The sequence below is a fragment of the Linepithema humile genome, chromosome 2 (genome assembly GCF_040581485.1).
Source record: "Linepithema humile isolate Giens D197 chromosome 2, Lhum_UNIL_v1.0, whole genome shotgun sequence".
NCBI classification, from domain to species: domain Eukaryota; kingdom Metazoa; phylum Arthropoda; class Insecta; order Hymenoptera; family Formicidae; genus Linepithema; species Linepithema humile.
Window position 1 is genome coordinate 6156021 of NC_090129.1, and position 23888 is coordinate 6179908.

A 23888-nucleotide genomic window follows, 5' to 3' on the forward strand; every position below is an offset into this window, starting at 1 on the left:
CTATTACGTTTTCATAGATTTATTTCAAGCTGTTTTATTTCTGCATTTTTACAGATTTTATTAAATTCTAAATAAGATTATATTTTTTTAATATAATCTCGTGAAATATTCTAAGTAGAGTTATACATTGTATCACAGAATATTTCTATGATAGGATTTAGACTTTATTTCGTATCAATAAATAATGAAAATTATACCTAAATACATAAGGCGCTAAGAAAGTTTTGTCGTTTATACGTATTTACATTTCTATATGAATAATATAGATTTTTCAGTGTAAAGAAAGATACTTGATATTTGAATTGTTAAACAAAAATAATTTTTGTTATATAAAAATGATTCTTGTTTAAACTGCAAAAATATGCTTATATCTGTTAATTTACATTGAATTAACAGTAATTAACAAATAACTAGTTAATATTATTAACAAAAGGCAAAACTTCGTTCTTAACGCCCTACATATGAAATGTTACGATGTCAAACGAAAGAAATCATTATACAATCACCTAGCACGATCGAAATTTTAAATTTTCTCACAGAAGGATGTGTATGATTCTTCATTAGTATGAAATCATTACGATCTAATAAGAAAGTGTTGCATGTCCGAAAAGAGGACATGTAATGTAGAATACGCATACAGCCTTCGAGTAATAGCTCGTCTCCTAGCACATAAATTTCCCTTTTATCGAATTTATAGTTAAATCCAAGTACGCTTGCAATATACGTAAAAGTTTTAACGATCAGAATATCACTGAAAAGTTAAAAATTTGCGGGTAAAGCTTTTTCAGGATTTTAGAAAGATTTTCCTCTTTTGTCGTGATTTTCTGAGCTGCTACCTTCATCCTTTAAATGCCTAGTCTCGGACTCATCTTTTAGACTGAGCGCGCTGTGTCTTCTGGGTTTTGGTATAGGATTTACCTCGTCTAAGAGTTCAGGTTTGTGTCTGATCGGCTCAGAAATGTGCAGCTCGATCACCTTGACTGGGTCCCGGGGCATCGCGACCGGCAGATCTGTTAATCTCACCACGTGGATGTCCGTTTGCTCGCGCGGCAACTGCTTGAACTCTAGCTTGATCGGACCGGACGGCCCGTCTACCATATTTTCGAAGAAGTGCCGGCGATTCGCCTGAATGGACAATCGGGTATTTGTCACCGTGTCGTCGTGATCGTCGTGATCCATGGATGCTTCCTTGCTCTCTAACTCTTTGATCTGCCTCTCGATCTTCTCGATCTCCTCTTTTACAGAAAAGCTATCGCTTCGCGACAACGCGGAACCTTTAATCCGAAGATTGACCTCGTCACATTCTAAATCGGCATCTTTGAGAATCTCGATCTTTTCTTGGGACATTCTTTCGTATTCGACGTTCACAAAATTCTCGGTGGAATTCTCAGCATTATTTAATTGTTCTTTATTCGATTCTTTTTCTTTATCATCTTTTGCTTCAGATGTGATTCTTCCTAATTTTTCATCGGGATTACACGTTACTTTTTCTACTGAAGAATCTTCTTTCTCTTTCATGTCAGATACACATTGCGAATTTTCACATGTTTCGTTCTTCACGACACTGTCGTTAGATAACACGTTTTCAGTAGATAATTCGACTTGCTTTTGTTCTTTCTGTGGTGAATTTTCGTTCGATTCTCCATAGCTCTTCTTCGTCACCTCTTCGATGTTCTCTGCGGCTCTGGCGATCGGCTCGGTTATTTGGAGTTCAATTATGCTCTTCTCTGATGTAGGTTCTGCGGGTCGACAGCCACCCTCCTAGAAAATAAAAAGAATGTGTGTATAAAAAAACATTATGCAATAAATAAATTTATGCATACCAAAGGAATTTCCAATTGCTCCTTTCGTTTCGGTGGTTGTGGTGCTCTTCGTTTTTTGCGTCCATATGTACTAGCCGCACTGGTGATGGATGTACAGCTGTTAATGGATAAATTCGATTTTCTTACGGCATCTTGGCTAAATCGTTTGAAAATATAATCCTCGGGTACATTTTCGTTCTCATCCTTTAGACTGATATCGCCGGATCGATTAGTCGGGTCTTCTTCAAGGTCCGATGTGATTCCATTTAACCTCTGCGATGATCTGTTGCCAAATCTTCGTCTAAGAAATAAGTTGGACGATCGTAAGTTTCAACAATATTTTGTAATTGCAAATAAAAATCTGTTTCAAATAATGTGTCCTTATCAAATTAAAAAAAATGTTTATTAAATTTTGATGTCGTTGATTACTTTGCGAATATTGGAAGATATGTAATTTTATCATTTAATTTTATAGCAATTGAAACTTCAACGCTTATCACAAATGTTACAAATGTCAATGTAAAACAGTGTTCACACACTCGACCATATTACTATAAATAAATTGCTAAGTATTTTATATTATAGATTTTACATTTACACATATCCTATAAATCGTACAACAAACAAATTTACGCTAACTTTTAGAGTGGCATAAATGCCATTTTAAACAAAGAACAAAAAATCTTACAGTGGCGGAACTGGTGTCTCTTCTGATTTGTTGCGGAGGGTCACATCACCATTCTCCTTGGGTTGTCTGTCCTCGAAATCCAAAGGTGGTATGTTGTCCTTCAATCTCGGACTTACTTGTCCAAATCTGAGCAAAGAAATAAAATTTAATTTAAAAACATTTTTTTTTAATTTGGTTTTTAAATTCACAGATTTTTGTAAATATGCATATTATAATAACTTCTATCCTAACATCTTCGCATCTTTTGCTCCAAAAATTTTGTACTAATAAGATTCTCGAATAGAGATATATATTTTATAATATTATTTAAGATAAATTAGAAAAATTTCTTTTTTTATAATTTTTAAATAATTTTTTAATACACTTTTTTAAATTGTATAAGGTTTTATATTTATATATTTTAAATATAAAATAAGAAAGATATCTTTTATGTATTAGATATTATTTCATGTATAAAAATTCATGAAGAGTCATAAACATAAATAAATATGTATACAAAATTTTAGAATTATAATGTATATAATTTTTCTTCAAAAAATTTTCAAAAATACTCTAGAGAATGCATATTGAAATGACCTTGCTTTTACGAAACTCACCTTCTGGCAGGGGGCTTTGGTGTGAGATCAACGCCCATGATAGACGTCGTGGTGTCTTGGGGATTTGCGTCATAAATTTTAGTAGAATCTCCATTTACTGTCAAATTCGAGCTGTATCTCGAGGTATTGTCAAAAGTATACTTTCTCCTCCTTGTCAAAGTGCCCAGTGCTTCGTCAAATTCCTGTTGATCTTTCGATAAGCGCGGAGGTGCTATCGGTTTGTTGTAAGGCTCTCTCTTATATGTTGTCGAGACTGCAGCATGTGATAAGAGTTTTATTTTACACGATAAAGTACGTCATTGATTATGTAAACATTTCGTACACTCGAAGCAAATTATTATTTCGCATTCGTAATCTATTGAAAAATTTATTTTTCAAAATTATAAAGCTAAAATATAAATGTTATATTAGATCATATAATTGAGTAATGATAAAATAAGCATAAAATAATTATGTGATATAAATAACTTTTTCTGTCATTGGAATAATTAATTAACTTAGAGATTTTTAATTTTACATTCTACAATTTAACTTACATCGGATAATACGTTTTATAGAATTAGGTACTTTCAGCGCGATTAAACAAATAGTAAACAAACCTGTTGTAATCGTCGATTTCTTTTCCACTCCTTCACATGGCTCTTTGCGCTTTCCAAACAATCCGTTCCTGCATATAAAAATTGATATTGAGTAAAAACGTAGCATCAAATGTCGTTGCTTTATTGGACTACATCAGGAAGGTGAAAATGACATTTAGTTTCTGGATTTAACAGCAGTGTGCGTTTAACGAGACATTTATCTAGGAATGCTCAGTGATTACGACAAGTAACAATTGTATCGTTACGACGCGTTTCGCGTTGAAGTTTATTAACGGGTACTTAGGTGAAGGCACGCGAAGATGATGAGATTGCGAATTGCGTTGTTTGATATAATTGGGTCACATCGCAAAATTCATAACTGGTATACACGATCGCATTAGTGCCGTACGCTTCTAGTTAAATAGTTTGTGATTTTCTCCGAAGAAAAGTTGTTTATGATAATTTTGGGTTTTCAGATTTTTTAACGATTTTAGAATGTACGAACTACTATCTATTTTTCATTAAACTGATCCAAAGTTATTTTAAAAATTTCAAGCTTATTATAAAACAAATATATATATTTCAAACAGAATTTAACATAAATATATATCGCATTATAAATTATGCATTGTCTACATACATTTACACGTTAAACGTGTAATTTATATTGTTTATACATAAACGTAGACTATTATAGTTTATGCAAAAATATTCAATCTAATCTAATATTGACGTTTTGTACAATCGAATTGTGTATCGTCATTTACACAGAAATTAAACCACGGCATTATGAACTTTATGTTTAAAAATAATTGTAAAAGTCATCAAGAAATGTTGTATCGTATATACACGTAGCAATCTCATGACATCACGAATGCATTTTTAATTTATCCATCACTGCTATAGATACGCATACGAATCAAGTGTTTCGAGACTGTTCAGACACGCAACCGATTTATCACGCGAGTAGAAAAATAGAGAAAAGAATCGAAAAGAAGCAAACCCGTTAAATACGATGCTCGCAAATAGCGAAGCTGTTTCTACGCGCGTAGTTTGCGCGTCGTTAAAAGCGCCGATTATATCCTCATCCTCATTCCACTTAATGTGGCTTCCACTTTGCCAACGATCACGACTGAATAATTTCGAGCGTGACATTCATGCGATTCCGTGCGTTCTCAACGCACGTTTTTGTATCGATTTTCGATTCGATGACGATGATAATGCCTTTAGCAGATGCGGCGCAGATTTTTCTATTTTCTCGCAGTTTTAATCTCGCAATTCAGATATTGTTAATCAGACCGGAACTCGCTGTTTCTAATGAAAGTATTTTTAATCACGTGAATAATGTAAGAGAGTGAGCCTGAAGAAGCGATTTTCTAGAAAAAAATATAGAACGATTTTTGCATACAATGTAATTATGTACACAAAAACATGCAAATAAGATTAAAACTGAGAAGTGAAAAAATTATAACTGTTTTAACTTATTATTATTATCATTAAATATTAAAAAAAAAGTTACCAAGTAGATTTGATAGAGAAGCTGTTCGATCTCTTTTTTCGGCTCCTGCCGAACGTCCAAAATTTGTGCTTCAACTCCTTCGATGATTTGCTCTCATGGTTTACCTGTGATTGCGAATTTGTTGTGCCGTCATTGAACGGATTCAGGTGCTCCGGATAATCGCAAATCGATACGCTAGGTCGCCTCGGCCTTGACGATGACATCTTCTTGATTCACTCGTCAAATTTTGATCGGTTGTACGTTTTGAAATAGTAAGAGACAGAAAGATGTTGGACGAAATGTCGTCAAGGACACTTCCTACATAAGTCATCGGTTTCTCGTCATGACTCCTTTCACAGCCTTCGCTATCTGCAAAATTTTATCCAATTGTTAATCGAAATTACTCGGTTCTTATTATCTAAGAGTAAATTATATAGAATTGTATACAAATTTAGAATTTAGTGAGCTTTACTGGACATTACTGAGTAATATTAACATTGGAAAAAAGTGTTTAAGATAAAGATTATTAAGATTGATGGCAAAGTTTTTTGGATACATTGTCAATTACTTATTTTTAATACACTTTTATTAATGCATTACATTGTTAATTAGAGATCACGCGAGAGTTTATCGGAACGCATTCGTGATTAATTAGAAGTTAACAAGTCGATTGGCGTGAAATGGATAAGAGGGAAGCAATGCATAACATATAATTTCTGAATGTGCATGTGTGCATACATTATTATAACAATTATTAGATTTAAACTAAATTTTGGTCAAAAAAAACGAATTTTAATTCGTTAATCTCGATGACAATGAAATGACAGTAAACACATACTACGTGCTACGATTAACCCGGTTAACAAGACGTCTCCTCTAATCGTCCGCTGGATTACAATGCGCAGCTGCATGTCGTTTGCATAATATTGTTACACGCAGGCTGCGCTCCTCGTTCTTTTGGTCTCGCGATAGATTAATTCTTTCGATACAGACTCTTTCTTAGTTTTAGATACAATCAATTCTTAATTTTATCGTACAAACGTACAGTTTTAGAATTGTAATAGTGAGCCTTAAAAATTTCATGACGTCATATCGATTTATTAAGATTTTCATAGTTGTGACTTAAATCGTTTGAATATATATTTTTGAGCAAAATAAAAGAATTTACACTTTAAAGTTCTTAATTTCCTTTAAAATTTTTATTGAGCAAATATCGATTCGTATATAAAAGATGGCGAAGTAAATGCGAGGCACTCTGCATATAATTGCGCGCAGATTATCGGATGTCAAACAGCGCAATCGATCAATCGTCGATTATGACGTAGCTATATGATGCACAAGCATCGAAAATAGATATTATGTTTATGTGAATTCAACAGACATCTCGTTTTCTTGTTGCTTACGTGCCGTTCTAGGATACAAACGCGGCACATATCATCTACGAGAAGCGTAGCTACCTTACTGCAGTATGTGCTAACATATAACGAATATAATGAGAAGGTACTAATTACTCGGGCGTGACAAGAAACAATTAGAACTCTTTTCGCAAAAAGTACGTAACACACACTCACATTTATCTATCTCTTCTCATTTTTTGAATTGCATTATCATCATAATGACTATAATAATCTTTAAATTATTTTTCAAATTTTTCACATTTTTAACTTTGAATCCTGATGTTTCATATATAATTCAGACTTTAAACGAAATTAAATCCTATAATTGCTTACTTATTTCTTTTATTCAATTATTTATTTTGTCATAAAAGCACAATAAAAAATTTAATAAAAATAAAGGTGAGTGAAACCTAATGTGTGCGTAGTATAAAACCAAAACGCATTAATTTCTCGGTTTATTATTATTCGAAAATTTATACATGATGCGTGCAGAGTAGCGATTCTTTATATATATATATTAAATAACATATGTTGAGAAAGAATCATTTATATTTTGTAATTACTATATATTCCAAAAAATGCAATCAATAAGTTATTTCAACGAGATGTTTCCGCCGAGCAAAGTTAATGTTGAGCAAAAAGCATTTAATCTAATCTCTCGTTTGTCGACGTGTGGTAGCACGCTGACATAAGCGAGTGTTCGCGCACTTAATTTAATCGGAGCACACGATGATGAATGATATCGATCGGTGATTCCAGTAAAAATGTGCGCAAAAAATAGATAAGTATCTCTCCATTGATTCCGAAATCGTATGTCAACCAGATAGTTGAATAAATAGGTGATAAAATTATAGTAGATATTTCTTGTAGGTTCCGATTATGCAACACAATTTTTTTTTTTTTTTTTTTTGTGATAATTTTACATTCAATTTACGCGAAGTGTTAGATTTATTCAGACTGATACGAAATCGATAATTACAATCGGCGTTTTCGTTTAATCATGAACTATGTATAACGGACATGCGATATCTAATAATAAATTCAGTCGCGATGATTCATCGTGCAACTGAACTCGTGAACAATACAACTTATCTTATTTTCATCGGAATCATCATCGACACGTTGAAATGCGGAACGATTGAAAGAGAAAGTCGTATAAGACTCGATAGCAAACAGATAAATATCTCTTTGTTGAGTGAAACTTTATTGAGTGTTTTGAATCTTTATTTAAACCTGTCTAAAATTAAAAAATTGAGCTATATTTAGTTTATCGTAAAAACTTAAAATGTGATATAAATATATTCAATGATATTCAATATACTTTAAACGAGATAACACAACGTCGTTATTCATAAGAATACTTTGAGAAAAACTTTGTGTCTATGAAAAATGGATTTAACTTTATGATTTACACGCGCAACATTTTTAATACGATACTTACATCGAAATATACGCGCAGCAAAATTGCAAAAATCAATTAGATCGAGAAAATATAAAAAGTTTTTATTAAGAATGTTTTGATTATACGATATTAGCCATTAAAATGTAAGAACAATATATTTAATATTTCAAACATTAAATAAATCGATTTTCTATTATGTAGAAAGTTATTACTCGAGTTTTAACATTTTTATTCTAAACAATATTTATAATTAATATTTTTTTTAAATCAATCATAAGCGAAAAAAAAAAAAACTTTTCTCGATGTGTGCATACACTCTAAATTATTCTAACATCACAGATGTTAGAATGAATTTAGTGCAATAATGTGTCTTCTGATTAAGGAAACGTGAAGTCTTTGTTAAAAGTGAGAAAGTTTATCATCACGCACCTCACACGAAAACGTGTCGGTTTTCTGGTCACGACCTAGAATCACAGTCGCTCCATTTCACCGACGATATTTTTAGATCTCAAGAAATTTAATAGAATTGTGTGTCGTGTAAACGTGCGCTACGACAAACCTTCTTCAGAAATATAACATCGGCTTCTTTCCGGTTATCTTCCTTCAACGAGGAAATTAATAATCATTAATGTATACATGAGAAAAACTATCAACATTTTGCATCTCATTTAATAACTCGCGAAACAAGTTTACATCATTCAAGGAAATCGAGGCTAAAGTCGCACGGATATACGATAGAACACTTTCTCAAGAAAAAGATTTATTTATCTCAGATTTCCATGAAATTAACAATTGATATGCTTTTCGCTTTCCTTTCAGACACACACTGTTGATATCGCCGTTTTAAAAAATGCACTTTTTATTTTTCTCGTCTGAAGTAGAATTCTTGATAAATTATAATAGTATAAAAAATAAAAAGATATAACACAGATAGAAACTTTTATGATCTTATTAACACTTCTTTATCGTGGCTGCATGCAATGTTACAACATTGACGTGCATTTCGTGCCTAGCTGTTATTAGCACGAGTATCGATTGCTGGCCCGTCGCGAATTTCTAAAAAATCTTTTCACAGCCATAAAACTCGCCGCTATCGATATGATCTTCGATTTATGTAAATAGTACACAAAATTGCTGCTTCTTAAACTTCAAGAAGGCTTTATTAAAGAAGGTCGGCGTTCGAATCAAGAGTAAATACCGCAAATAAAATTTTCGAGTCAAAACTTTTTAATGTTACTTTGATGCCTTTAAGGATACTTAATTATCATAAATAAGTAAACATCTATTTTTATAATTTTTAATTTTATAGGTTTAATTTCAATCCTTAGATTTTGTTTTGATTTCTGCGAGGGTTATTAAGAAAGTTGATTCGCAAAACTTATTTCGCCGCCATTCCGGAATGAATTCTATATGTGTGGAGCAGATTATTTGCGACGTATGGATCATTAATGAACTTTATTACGAACACAAAACAGGCCAAGGATTCGCTCGAAACGCGTCCGACGAAGATGCACGATTACATCGAATATTGCATCGCGGCAATTGTCGTGGAGAATCTTACGAATTCACAAGCTTATATCGAGCTTGTATGTACACTGGTATCATCTCAATGGCGATTTTTAGATATGACGATAATGGTGACTTGCAACGATTCCACGCCAGTATTACGTTTTCGTCGCTCGAGCGTTCACGTGCAACTTTCTACGCGTTATCGCAAATAGATTACGCTAATATTAATTCTACGTTACACTGGGATTCTTATATTCGATTCTCATATCTCCGAAGCAATTATTTATCAAATTTGTATTATACGTTTCAAAGTTTGTTCGAGCTTAATTTGTACGTAAGTGCGCACAGTCACAGCAACTACTTATTATACAGAAGATGCAACAGTTCACAGTGTCGAAAAGTAGACGGGCTGATGGTGCTTTTAGATTTCGATATATGCGGTATACCCGTCAAAGTCATTGTACTTACGTAAGTACGTGTATTGCCGGTGTATCGCCGCGACGTGTCGGACAAACAGACGGATAAAGATTCAATCGTTGGAATTACGCAAAATTCGATATTCCTTCGCGAAATTGATTTCACAGCTGAAAAGATGAGCGCATAGTACGTAAATCAAAGTTCAACGTGCGAACTCACCAGTGAACGAGCGAGCGATGCAAAAAACTATCCTATCACTATGAAACACGCCGGCCGACTAAACCCGATTACGCTTATGTTCGGCCGCTACCACTGCTACTCGGGTGTCTTCGCGTCGCGCGCGAATTTCGTACAATGATCGATGGGATTGGCCAAGACTAGCTCAGCGCGTAAATACGAATCATCGATTGCATCACAATTGTTTATATTTATGCGTGTAGAATGTTTAAGTTTTTACAAAAATTAAAATAAGCAAAAAAAAAATATAATAAAATTTAATAAATATAATTAAAGGAGAAAAACTGTTCTGCTACTTTATATCGCGGTGATAAGAATGTTTAAATAAAAATAATTTAAAAAGAGAAAGGAATAGGACTTGCAAGACAACTGCAAGATTAAGATGTGGCAATAAGGAAGAGAGAAATAGATATTGGGAAACAGAAAAAAAGAGATGCAGAATATATAAAGAGAACAAAGAAACAATACAACACCTGCTGAGAGAATGATAAGATAAGGAAGTAAGATAGAAAATAGACTTAGGGAAAGGCTAGATGAGAGAGGAGATGAAAGAGTTAGGAAGTGGATAGAAAAGATGAAAAAACTAAAGAAGAAAAGTGGAGGAAATAGAAATAAATGAGAGGTAGAAATTGAAATAAAAACGAGCAAGTGGGAGTGTGACGAAAGTAGAATGTAAATATGGAAAAAGAAGATAAGAGAAGAAATTGTAAACTAAATTGAAGTTCTGCGCCACCGGCCAAACTATGATGACAATAAATAAAATAAAATAAAATATAATGAGTATAATTAAAATCTGCAATAATCTTTTTATCAGAATTTGCTTGATAAATCGTTTGATATATATATTAAAAACTGACTAATGCTGACTGAATGTAAGTCCGTGCATTTCTAAATACAGAATGCATATTTATCGTGTGGGTAGGCGTGAGTGGAATTGACCTGGAAAGTTACACAAGAAAAGATATAATATACAGGTAAAAGTACGCACAACTCTATTTTACATTGACAAAAAATTGAAAATACACAAATTAAATTTAAATTTATCTATATAAATTACATTTATTGTCCAATAAGATATTTTTTTACCTTTAATATCTTTTAATTAAAATATTTTTTTAATTATATCTTATTTCAAAACCTAATGTTCGAGTCTTATTAAAAATTATTTGTAAAAAATATTGAGTAAAAAAAATTCACAATAACGCGAAATTAAAGTCGTAATAATCTATTCTATTAATGGTGCAATTTATATTCGTACATCGAAGTGTACAAAAGTATAATTGCAAAAGTTGCATTTTTAATACTTTATTTTTCTCAATGTTCTCTCTATGTTACGATTATTGTATTGTTTAGGAAAATAAAACGATTACTTGAAGTGAATGCGCTATTTGCATATCTACCAAGTGTATTTTGATCGATGACGGCAACGTGACAATCATAGTTTAAACGCTATAAGTACGCGTAACATGTGCAGCACAGATGGAAATGTTTAAATGCGTCGTACTTTATAAATTTACAATTAACAGCTCGCACACGGCTCAAAAAAGAAATGCAGTCGTATTATTAATTACGTTTGACGTTCAATTTATTCCACAGGTGTGAGAATTTTCCGCGTAAGAAAATCACTTATTCCGTATTAAATCTCGATTCAATTCCGCACTCTCGTTACATCGCCGAACTGATAAGATAGCTCTTATCGTGCAATTTTATTCAGTTTGTTTATAATATTTACGGCACTTTTAAACTAGTTCCATTAAAACCAATAATATTTGAAAAAATAGCAAAAAAGAGTTACGCTTGCAAAGGTATTACTTCTATTCATTAGTTCGTTAAACTGTTAATAAGTTTTGAAAAACTTGGAAAATAAATTCGTGAATAGATATACGCTGTGTATCAGCGTTCTAAGCCAACTGACCAGATTCAAGATAGTATAAGGATCTGCGAATCTTTTGAAATCATTAGACTTTATTATCCCATAATTCAAGCATTGTATGCGAGTATAAGAGACGGCTTTCAAAGAGTACCGGCGCAATGAAAACCTCTAATTGAAAATAATTATAGGATGTAATCCCAATACAATTGATACGAAATCATCGGACAAAATCCTTTTATGATTTATATTTGACAATTGACTTAAAACAAACAAAAAACAAAATTACGTTCGTTAAAAATTATATTTTTATAATAAACGTAGCATTTCTTGTAGTAATAAAGTAATATTTTATTATACAATATTTTATTACACATAGCAGCTAATCAGCAAAGTAATTATTTATTTCTTATAACTTTTTTTAAACTTACGACGTATCGCAGCGAGATTGTCACAGTATAATTTGCGAGTTTACAGTTTGTAATTTTCTTTTCATTGTAAAAGACTAATTGATCAAAATAAAATCTACTTATCCCTTTCTAATTCTTCTCGCTCGAATTATAAAGTGCTATGATACGTCAAGAACAGTTCACGAGATGACTCATTTTTGATTTAGTTCAAGTACTCGGTAGATCAACAACTTTAAATTTCGTTATTAAGTACGATCACCGTTGTCGTTAAATAATTTAATAAATTTGATAAGCAAAATTTGATTTACGGCATTTGAATATATTAAACTGCTCAATTAATTCAAATAAAAAAAGAAAAAAAATATAGTCAAACAAAAAGATATAGTCATTAAGCAAAAATTGATGTGATCATTAAAAGATTAATTTTTCTCGAAGATATACTTAAAAAAAATGTTTACGAGGAATTTGATAAATATTAAATGTGTGCAATTATATTTTTTATGTTTAAACATCTATCTGCAATTTGTGTTTTAACATTGCCATGAATAAATCGCGTTATTCTCCGCAATTGCATATTGTCAAAGACGAATTGTGACGATGTCCTAAAAAGCGCGACAACGCGGAATTGTTAGTCTTAAAACGAAGTCGATTAGCATCGTTTGTATAATTATCACGTCACGTGTGCAAAGTAGCGGCAAGTCATTGTACAAAAATATATAAATTATGTACATAAATTACAAAGTCTTAGTCGTGCTTATGTGTAAAAATATTATAACGCATCGCACTAATTTTTACGTAACAGAGTACGTACAGAGTTAGAAATCGGAATTTGACTCGGTGCGCAAATACATGATACTCCAACAAGATATGTAATATATGCGCGCGGCAAATGGCTAGATGACGGTAAATTTAAGAGCAGGAAGATCGTTTAACATGGTAAAGGTCACGTTGCGTTAATCCATGCAAAAATTTTTTGTTCTCGTTATTGTGTCGAGCGTCAGAAAAACAAGAATCTCGTTTAAAGCCGAAAAAACTCTTGCGCAAAACTTCGTTCTGCTTTGAATTGCTATAGTTTCATCATATCTATTTCAATTAAATATTTTCAAAAAGAAAGTTAATGTGAAATAAAAATGCTGTACTTTAAAATTTCTCTAGAGAAATTACTTCAGAAGAATTAAAAATGTTGGAAATTAGCGATGAAACGATTTTAATGAAATCACAGCTAGAGGAAGAATCAATGGAAGAAATACAAATAATTAAGGAAGCCAAAAAAACAGAAAAAAATAAATGGGACGAGAAAACGGATAAAAACATTGCAGGTCTTTTACACAAAAAAGATTTGAGGAAAAATCTCAGTAAGACATTGATTAATTCTGATTTTACGGATGAACATATTAGGTTAGTCAAAATCAATCAATAATAATCAAAATTGTTGTTTATAAATGTAGATCTATATATTTTAAAATATTATATTATATATAAATAAAATATTAATTATTATCAATGTAAACAATTTTTAAACAAATATGTTGAAATTTATGATTTGTTCTCACCTATTATTTTTTCTTAATTTTGTAATTGTTTTGCTTCCTCAGACTTTTGAAGGCTTTAAATTTAAGTGATGAAGATATCGACAATTTGCGAGATTTACGGCGAACAAAAATTGAAGTTAGCGAAAGCAGCGGTTCTATTAATTCCGCTACATCCAACAATTCGTCGCTGAATGAGCGGATGCACTTGTTACCAAACAGAGTCTATCTAAGAAAAGTTCTGAGCAAGCCATTAATTCAAGCTCTTCGTGAAATTGTAATGAAGAAACCATCTGATCCTGTGGAGTATCTGGGCCACTGGTTGCTTCATTTCAAAGTCAGTTAATTTTTAGATACAAAGATTGTTTTATTACAATTAACTTACGCGAAAGATACGAGATTAAATTCAAGGGCAAATGTAATTAAAAAAAATTTTTTACATTGTATATTATTTTTATATTATAAAATTATTCTACAATAAGAAATAATAAATATAAATTTTTTAATGTACAGATTTATAAGAATTAAAGTTGACAACAAAAAAACTCGAGTTTGAGTTTAATTAACAAGAAATCGAAAGTGAAGGTAGAAATAATGATCTACATGTTTTATCGATTTTCCTGAGTCACAATTAAATTTTTATATTTGAGAAATATATATTTTATATAACAAGGAGATGAAAATAATAAGAATTTCCCTATAATAAAAGAGAAAAAAAATATCTAGCAAAGATATGAACTCAAATTCTGATTATTATAATTGTGACTTTATATTATATTATATTTTTATATTATAGCTTTATATTATAATAATTATATTATAATAAGTTATAAATTGATTATTAATTTACCTTACAAAATATACAAACTGAAAAAATGTGGAGATTTTATTTATGGCATTTTTAACTAAATACATCTTTAAGTGTTTTGCTTTATATGTATGTCTCTCATATTTTCAATATCAGTAAATACATCAATTCTTCAAGCAGTTGATATTTCCGTTGAAGTTCGAATTTTAACTTCGTCAGAGTTTCAGCATTTTTAATGATCTCTTCTAAAAGCTCTGTGATTGAAGTGAAAGTCTACACCCATCACCTGCACAAAAACATGATAACATCAAGGAAATGAAATTGAAACACCAAATAGTAATCTATTTTATCGAAACTTACCATCAACTCTATCGTTACACTTTTACCAGAAAGTAATATGATTAAAAAGCGCTCGTCTATACCTATAAACACAGACGTTAGGTTAGGTTAGAGAAGGTTATGAATAAGCTAGAGATACATAAAAATATAATACGTATTATTATATACAACTGTTGCTTCATAAAGTAATAATTAAAATAGTACATAAGTAAAATAATACTTACAATTGGAAGAAAATATTTTGATGTTCACACTTTTATGCTCTGTTGAGAACTCAAGAAATGAGTGAACACTTTTAGAACTTTGACATTGAGAAAACTGTAATATATATAACTACACAATTTTACGACTAATCGCGAGTAAAGTTTCAGTTAAATGAGCAAATGTAAATTAGACATTTTTGCGAGTTTAGTTTGACAGTTCGTCAATAAACGGCAGCTATTTTTTAGTTTATATTATTTTATATATATATACACATAGGTATGCGATGGCCAGTGCATACCGGCATGCGCACATATGACGCCGACGATCATCCGATATTACGTCATCATCGTCTCGCCCGACGCAGATAGCGTTCGTTCCTCGCCGACCGTACACGTCGCGACTCTGTTACCACAAGAACTTACACGTGTTCGTGACGATAAAGCGGATGCGACGGTGTCGAAAAGGCGACATATTCAGTGCACAGTTGGCGTGTCCATTTCACTGATCGGGAGATAAAGCTAAAGGCCATGCGTTATCCAGTGTTTCGATCGCGCAAATCTTGAAATTGTATTAATGATCTCCGTCACTAGAGCACGTTGCGACGCCCGGCAAATTTCGAAGAGTGTTTGTGCAAGTAGCTGTTTAACACGGTAAGATCCATGGCTACGTTATTTGAGGTTATTTCGAGGGTTCGCTGGCGTGTATATATAGAATCTACAGTGGAAAATTACGAATTTCGCATAATTTTCAGCGAAATGTCGCGCTCTAATCATGCATCGGGATGAATAATGCATGAATAACGAAGCGATTACTGAAACAAGATTGATATTTTATTGTAATGATTGATATCATTATATTAGTACGATTTTAATACGCTGAGAATTTTTTTGTGATAATGAAAATCGACTGTGTAACTTTGAAATGAATTTTCTATAACGAAACGCTAAATATTAATTTTAGAACGTTTGAATTGTTGTCTCAGTACTGACAAGTTGAGCATAGATTTGTAACGGTACAAATTGTAAATAAAAAAACGTAGAGAATGCGGAAGCTAAAGGCACCGGCATTGCATCGTTTTCTATGAAGACTACTACGAGAAAGTTTGAAAATTACTTTGAATTTTGTTTCAAACAATCTCATTCTAAATCTCTTACGTGAAAGATTGACTGAATTTCTCCTAATTTCTCCAAAATATTTTTCCTTTTAGTTTCAAATTGTTATAGCTTTAAAAATACCGAAATCTTAACTCATATTGAAACGTAAGCAATACATATTTTTTTTTTTTGACAATCAAAGAAAACAAATCGTGTTATTGCTATATTTTCGGCATGTGATGGCGAAAAAAGTCTATTCAAATCATGAATCATTTGCACCAAAATGAATCATATTTATATATAAAACAAATTGCGTTTGATAGAATAGAGACAGAATAAAGTTTCGTAACGGGATTTGTTGTCTGCTAAACGATAGTCAATCCTATTACAAAGAAATTCTTATTTTTGTATCTTTCACCTTTCTGTAGAAACATATATAATTGATGCTCGTAGGTACGTATGTCTGTGATCCAGATAGAGTAAGGTCGATCAATCATTCTAACATACTAAACAATATAACCTTCTTTATATTCCGTGATTGGTCAGTTTGCTCTGTATATATATCATGTCGCCACATAAATGCGTCTAGACGGGACCTAAACACGACAGGTCTCTGCGGCGGATGTCTGCTAGGTCAGCTGATAGTACAGTGTGGCGTGGCGTTTAGGTTGGGAACCCGAAACGTTCGCGGAATAATGCGCATGCTGCACCGCATGTCATTTAACGTCCAGTTGAAGCACATTATCGAACTCGTCGTTTTATCAGATTTAGTCCCGTTTTTCTTATTTATCTAATTTCTGACGATTGATTGCAGTACCGGTTAGAGAAGAATTGAACCGTGAAAAATACAATTCCACGAAGAAACGCAGTTTTTCATTGTTTTTTGAACCAACGTGTTTGCGACCAGCAACGAAGAGACTCAATCATCGACGCTGCCGTGAGTATTGATAAATTCGCCGTATTATTTTTCGCGTGAATCGACAGGCGAATTTCATTTGTCCGCATGGTTTCATGATGTCAATTTTCTCTTCGATGTTGACCGGACGTGCGTGGCATGCGGTTCGCAGGCGCGGTCACGCGTGACGTCGACCGGTAGACTAGATCGCGAATTTCGATCCTTCAAGCTCGTCCACTGACAACGATGCCGTGGGTTATGTCAGCCTTGCGCCCGCTATCGATTCGCGATAGCGTAATTGCCGCTATAACTCGATTTCTCGCTCAAATGTGCGTGGATTTTCCTCCACGTTATAATTTTACTTGTGAAAACAAGTGGCATCATTTAGTCGGAGCAAGCACAATTATTCCAGCATGATGCTCTTATTTTCTAATATTTCCATCATATTAATAGTTACAAACATTGCAAACGATGGATATCTTACCTCATAAGATCGTATTGTGTAATTTGATTGTGACGTTTATGTGCTTGCAGTTAAACCAAAGCTGCATGGCAACGATATTGCGATAGTGAGAAAATGTCCAGAAAGCGTCCCAGAGAAGAAACTATGCTGGCTACTGTATCCCACCAGAATAGTGTAAATGGAGAAAATGCGTCCTGTTCCAGGGAAGATTCTCCGATTCATGCTGTAAGTATTTCGTTAAGTCATTATATATCTTAGTGGAGAAAATAGTAAAAAAATGTTACAGTGTTATTATGTGGAAATGTACTATTGATATGATGTTGCATGTTATTTTCATCTGTTTGTTCAAAAATTTGTTTTCCTCGAGAAATCTATTTTCATGACTTTTGAATGTGATAAGTGACCTTTTTATCACATCATCATATATACATATATTTATTTTCTTTTTAAATTTAATTTAAAGTAGTATTTAAATTGTTTATATCTCTTTAATGAGATATAAATTTGGTTTTACATTGGAATGACAAAAATATTGTGAAACGTGACATACACATGTATTTATAAACTATATTGTATCTTATTGATATTAAAAACCTAATCATTAACATAAATCGTGTTGTCTATTTAAAATACAAGACTAAATTCCTCTTCAACTGATAACAGTCTGGCGTGATGCCAGATTGGAACATATCTAATGTGATAAAAGCTTGAGAATTTTTACCGTCTTTACAGTCTTGTTCAGTTTCTAGAAGTGAAACCACACTGGCATATTAAATTTTTACGTATTGAATAGAATCTAACATTTGTTTTTATAAGTTTTGGATATATTTTTTAACAATTATATCTAAAGCGTTTAATTACAATTGCACAGTTTTTGTTTTTTTAAATCAAAACTATTTTAAAAGTTTTTAATATAAGTTTTTAATATAATATATTTAATATAAAGTGCTATATATTTGCAATATTTAAGATAGCTGGGAAATAAGTTTCTATATAAACTTAGAAACTAAATATATTATTGAGCAATAGTGTGATAGAAACAATGACGTGGGGATCCAAACAGAATTGCAATGAAGATAACAGTACAAATTTTATACTTTTAAACGATTGTAATAATCAAGTTTCCGTCTGTTATGAAAGACTTCCAGTAAGTTCCACTTTTATTTTTTATTTGTTTTTATATTGTATAAAAATATATTATAAAATAACAATATATTATTATATAATATAATAAATTGAAATGAAAAAGAAATAGATGAACACAATTTATATTATAGTATAACCATAAAAAAAATATATCCTAAATGCACAAATTCATGAAGATAAAAGGAATTTTTTTTGCATCATTATATCTGTACATTTTTGCATAAATTATTAATAAGCAAAAAATTTTTCTAAGATAGATAATTTATTATCGTGTTATTAAGTGTCATTAAGTGTATTCTTTTTTTTTTTTATTTTAGTCTATCTGTAAAGAAGCACCTTTCAGTGATGATTTAGAGGCAATTGCAGAGAGGAATGCGTGTGATTATAACACACGAATTACCTTAAAACAAGCAAAAAGCGGTAAAGGTATGTTTCAACAATATTATTGTTGAATATTATATATATAATTGTATAATATCGCACTTATTTAAAAAAAATTATATGACAGATGTATAAAGATACTATTAAGCATTGTAACTGTATATATATAGAGTTGTTCTAGATGCACTCTTGATGCATTGATTAAAAACAAGTTTATTTTTTTTTTAGCTCCTAGGAAAATTAGAGTCTATGCTGATGGCATTTATGATTTATTTCATCAAGGACATGCGCGGCAACTATTACAAGCCAAAAATATTTTTCCAAATGTTTATCTTATTGTCGGAGGTAATTATGCAAAACAGTAAAAATTCATTAATATTTATATGTTAAATACTATATTTAACATATATTTATATGTTAAATACTATATATTTAACATATATTTAACATATATTTATATGTTAAATATATGTAATCATTGATTATATTAATGAACTCTTATAAATATGTCATACATCAATCGTAATTTTATTTTATAGTGTGCAACGATGAATTAACACACATCAAGAAAGGAAGGACTGTAATGACAGATTTAGAAAGGTATGATGCTGTTAGACATTGCAGATACGTAGATGAAGTTGTTCGAGATGCACCTTGGGAGCTTGATGATGAATTCCTTAAAAAGCACAAGGTATGTTTACACGATAGAAGTAGATTTTTAGACATATAGAGAGTTCATAATTATTTAGAAAAAAATTGCATGAATTGTATCATGTTATAGATTGACTTTGTTGCTCATGATGATATACCGTACATGACGGATGATGCGGAAGATGTTTATGCTAAGTTAAAGGCTAAAGGTATGTTTGTAGCTACACAGAGAACGGAGGGAGTGTCCACTTCGGATATAGTTGCAAGAATAGTCAAAGATTATGACATGTATGTCAGAAGAAATCTTGCACGAGGCTACAGTGCCAAGGAACTTAACGTTTCTTTTCTCAATGTGAGTGATTTTATCGATCAATATCTCTGGCATGCTTAAATTGTTAAATTTAAAAAGATATTGTATCATTAAGATACTATATATGAAAAGAATAACATGTTGTAAAAGATAGTTATTCAAGAAAAAAATTTTACAGGAGAAGAAGTTTCGCCTACAAAATAAATTTGATGACCTAAAAGATAAAGGAAAACGAGTGATGGAAAATATTGGTGAAAAACGGATGGATATGATAAGCAAATGGGAAGAGAAATCTCGGGACTTTATCGATGCATTCCTTTTACTGTTTGGAAGAGAAGGCAGATTGGTACGTAATATTATTTTAATAAATTAAAACTTAAATTTTAAATTAAATTTTTCTTATTCACATTTTAAGTATATACTTACGTATATGTATATATATCGAAATTCTTTGTATTCGCAGTCAACAATATGGAATGAAAGTAAAGGCCGTTTGATGCAAGCGTTATCACCACCAGCAAGCCCAAAGAGGGATGGCAGTCCAAACAGCAGCAGTAATAGCAGCCATAATGATGAAGATCAGACAAGGTATACCTTTAAACATATTAGAAAAAAAACAACTCGTTACATATCTAATTAAATTACTTTATATATGTCACAGTCCACCACCTAAGAAGACAGGACGCTATGAGTTTCCTCAAAATATTCATTATTTAAGCGATGATTATAGCGATGATGAAGAGGAGCACCTACACTCTAAATGATAACTGATTATATTAAAAGAGATATGTTTTTCTCTGACCAAAAAAATTATGCTATTTTTATTTACTATCTTGAGGTTTAGATGTATTTTCATACAACATGAAATGCTGATAGAGAGCAAAGCTATGCTTAATAGTTTTTGTATGGTATGGGCAAATACTATACATTAAACAAAATTGGCTGTTGTGATGTGAAAGTTTAGTGTGATTTTGTAGATTTTATTACTTAGATCAGAATATACACACGATAACAAAAAAATACGTGTAGACTAAAGTAATGCAGTGTCCAATGTTTTTTTTATCGTCATTGTTTCTGAGATATTGCACTGCTGATATATGTTCTATACAGTTCCTATATGTTCTATAATGCAAGTGAATCATTATTTTACTTTTAATTCGGTACTTTATTACAGTTACAAAACTTAATTGACAGTGTGTCCGTATTTTCAAGAATGAGCACAAAAATGTTGATTAAAAACATACTCGTATTTGTTATAAAATATTAATACATATATGTAGATGCTAAGATATTTTATAGTCGATTTTTTATAAACTTTTATAAAATAATGTTGATTAATTGCATAAATAATTTCTTTTCCATCTTTATATATGCATGTTCTATCATAATTCGATTTAAAGAAAAATAATAATTTCGTTAATACGAAATTTCGTTAATTACGAATTAACTTTGTTTTAAATGTGAGTAATTTGAGTAATTTGATACGTAATTTAATAATATTATTTATAACAAAATATATGAAGCAGAAACTTTTAGCCTCATAGATTACAAAATTATGTCGTATTCTACCTTAAGTATTGTGAAGATAAAAATAAACAAACATTTAATCAAGTCAGATACATAGAATTTGTTTTAAATATTTATATTAGATATTTAGTATAAAAATTTCTAAAACAAATTAGGGTTGCAGCTAAATTATTCTTTAAATGTAAAATTTTATATGAAAAAATTAAAATAGTGTTGAATCTTTTATTGCATTGCAGATACAGATAAAAGAGTTTAATATGTAATGTTTTGCGAGAAAAAGTTGAAATAATTAGAGAGAGAGACTATTAATATTACATCACTATGAAATATACTTTTTAAGGACTATAACTTTAATGTTATTATGTATTAGCAAACCAAAATCAGATCAGTGAGCTAGAGCAAACAAATATCTACCTTGTGCGAAAGAGATGCATACTTAACTACAACAATAGTTTCTTGTGATATACTAATGCTGCCTCAATCTGAAATAATGTGCATTTGATATTTATTGTCGATCATGGTACTAATATCTAAAATATTTTATGATCAACAGAAATGTTTCTTACTTAATTGAAAAAGCGTTACATGTAATACAAGTTTTATAATCATATGTTTTTAATATCTTTTGAGATACACAAAATTTATTTTGTAGTTCTGGGAGTGCAATTTGATAGTTTACAACAAATTTGTTATCAATTATACAATTTCTTAAGTAAAAATAGTTATAAGCATATATATATATTTGTATATATATATATATATATATATATATATGTTTGATAATTATTTCATATCTTTTTAATTATAATGTATTCTCCTATGTAAAAAAAGACATTTTATGCTTGAAAAATATTATTTATTTAAAAAAAAAGAGTATTAAGTTTATAACACTGATAAAAATTAATTTAAGTTAATTTAATGAATATTTAAGAATGTATAAAATTAATGCAGTTGACTTTAAATTTCTTTAAAAGTTAGATGTTTTTCTGCAAGTATTTATTTACATTGTAATGTAAATAACGTTATGTAACAAGACAATTGCGTTATTAATTACACACTATTCTCATATAATTTGTAATTTATATAATTTGTGTAATCCTTGTATTTTCTTATAATGGATATATGTACGCGAGCTATGCATGATGTACTCATTTTCTCAAATAAAACTATATAAATCGAAACAGTCTACAATGTATAAGTTTATAACAAATTTATCATTTTGCACTGTAATTAGACAAATGATAGGTTGATCAATGTATGAATTACATAGTTCTATTCTATCTAAAAGCTATTAATCATATATCTCCATGAAAAATCTCATATAGGAAAACTGTATTGAAAGAGAGAAAGGAGGGAGAAAGATCGCCTAAGGTTATAATTTTTTTTAGCCTTCTATAGCCTTATATTTTCACTTACTAGATCCTCTATGGGACACAAAGTTCTTAATTGTATAAAAAGGGATGATCATATATAAAAGCTATCTGCTTTGATGCTATTCAAGGAGATTTCGGTATTATAGTTATTAAAGTTCAATGTCATAAAAAAATGCTAAATCAGCAGTTGACTCAGCTGATTTATGTAGTTTGATAGTTTGATAGATATCAGCATTTAATGTCTATAAGCATTTACTATTCGATTAAAGATAAAACGTGTTAAAGTAATGATAACAATAAAATAAAATAATAATCGTTACCTCGTTCACTATTAAATTTTACACGAGTTTTGCGACACAACTTGAATTCGCCACGTTAAACTATAACAATATTATTCACTTTACTTTTATTAAAATAAAATATAAAAATAATTGTGAATGTTTTCGATTTGGCAAAGATATGCGTTTAATTTCAGGCGCGAAGGCATGCACGACATCTGTTGTAAGAGATCCTACCGCTTTCCAGCTCTAACAATACAGGTCTACACAAGTATCATTCTGTCTTTGTTCGCCTTTGTTCCCCATTGCACATGGCGGACCAATCAAAAATCAAAAAACTCGGTGTCCTAACTTTTAAGGTGCCCTTTCACGTGACGCTCGACGCTCTATTTCAGCGTAGAAGACATCATGTGACCAAAAACTAGCGCAACGGTTGGTTATTTTCGGTCACATGATGTCTTCTAACGTTGAAATTGAACATCGAGC

General features: G+C 31.0%; 3 protein-coding genes across 10 annotated transcripts; 2 read left to right on the plus strand and 1 right to left on the minus strand.

Annotated features, from left to right (window-relative positions):
• Positions 1-3: 3 nt before the first annotated feature.
• Positions 4-17899, minus strand: LOC105678713 (uncharacterized). 5 transcript variants are annotated; one of them, XM_067349206.1, is made up of 8 exons: positions 10107-10124; positions 9939-10054; positions 5184-5531; positions 3686-3753; positions 3087-3339; positions 2491-2616; positions 1824-2103; positions 4-1761 (listed from the first exon to the last, which is right to left on the minus strand). In XM_067349206.1, exons 3-8 carry the CDS (start codon positions 5384-5386, stop codon positions 793-795), a joined length of 1899 nt encoding a protein of 632 aa, XP_067205307.1. In that variant the 5' UTR covers positions 5387-5531; positions 9939-10054; positions 10107-10124; the 3' UTR covers positions 4-792. The 5 variants fall into 5 exon arrangements, with proteins under 5 accessions (XP_067205307.1, XP_012233678.2, XP_067205308.1 ...); XM_012378255.2 differs by lacking the exons at positions 9939-10054; positions 10107-10124 and adding an exon at positions 17758-17899; XM_067349207.1 differs by lacking the exons at positions 9939-10054; positions 10107-10124 and adding an exon at positions 15583-15657.
• On the plus strand, positions 13200-15051 carry LOC105678716 (uncharacterized). 2 transcript variants are annotated; one of them, XM_067349217.1, is made up of 4 exons: positions 13200-13340; positions 13560-13802; positions 14000-14270; positions 14447-15051. In XM_067349217.1, the coding sequence occupies exons 2-4, from the start codon at positions 13585-13587 to the stop codon at positions 14459-14461; spliced, it is 504 nt and encodes a 167-aa protein (XP_067205318.1). In that variant the 5' UTR covers positions 13200-13340; positions 13560-13584; the 3' UTR covers positions 14462-15051. The 2 variants fall into 2 exon arrangements, with proteins under 2 accessions (XP_067205318.1, XP_067205319.1); XM_067349218.1 differs by lacking the exon at positions 13200-13340 and having other exon boundaries at positions 13386-13802.
• LOC105678715 (choline-phosphate cytidylyltransferase A-like) lies at positions 17819-22932 on the plus strand. 3 transcript variants are annotated; one of them, XM_012378260.2, is made up of 9 exons: positions 17819-17961; positions 18707-18883; positions 19200-19308; positions 19492-19608; positions 19803-19954; positions 20045-20266; positions 20403-20570; positions 20688-20812; positions 20886-22932. In XM_012378260.2, exons 2-9 carry the CDS (start codon positions 18779-18781, stop codon positions 20986-20988), a joined length of 1101 nt encoding a protein of 366 aa, XP_012233683.1. In that variant the 5' UTR covers positions 17819-17961; positions 18707-18778; the 3' UTR covers positions 20989-22932. The 3 variants fall into 3 exon arrangements, with proteins under 3 accessions (XP_012233683.1, XP_012233681.1, XP_067205312.1); XM_067349211.1 differs by having other exon boundaries at positions 17827-17961; positions 18711-18883; XM_012378258.2 differs by lacking the exon at positions 18707-18883 and having other exon boundaries at positions 17825-17961.
• Positions 22933-23888: the final 956 nt, after the last annotated feature.

Bases quoted from the DNA above. Each gene is read 5' to 3' on its own strand.
- LOC105678713 (XM_012378255.2), bottom strand. From the start codon at position 5,386: ATGTCATCGTCAAGGCCGAGGCGACCTAGCGTATCGATTTGCGATTAT. The intron at 3,340-3,685 runs GTTTGTTTACTA...CACATGCTGCAG, and splicing joins GAAATCGACGATTACAACAG to TCTCGACAACATATAAGAGA. The intron at 1,762-1,823 runs GTATGCATAAAT...TTTATTTTCTAG, and splicing joins AGCAATTGGAAATTCCTTTG to GAGGGTGGCTGTCGACCCGC.
- LOC105678716 (XM_067349217.1), top strand. From the start codon at position 13,585: ATGTTGGAAATTAGCGATGAAACGATTTTAATGAAATCACAGCTAGAG. The intron at 13,803-13,999 runs GTTAGTCAAAAT...TTGCTTCCTCAG, and splicing joins TTTACGGATGAACATATTAG to ACTTTTGAAGGCTTTAAATT.
- LOC105678715 (XM_012378258.2), top strand. From the start codon at position 17,851: ATGTCCAGAAAGCGTCCCAGAGAAGAAACTATGCTGGCTACTGTATCC. The intron at 19,609-19,802 runs GTAATTATGCAA...TTTATTTTATAG, and splicing joins TGTTTATCTTATTGTCGGAG to TGTGCAACGATGAATTAACA. The intron at 19,955-20,044 runs GTATGTTTACAC...ATCATGTTATAG, and splicing joins AATTCCTTAAAAAGCACAAG to ATTGACTTTGTTGCTCATGA.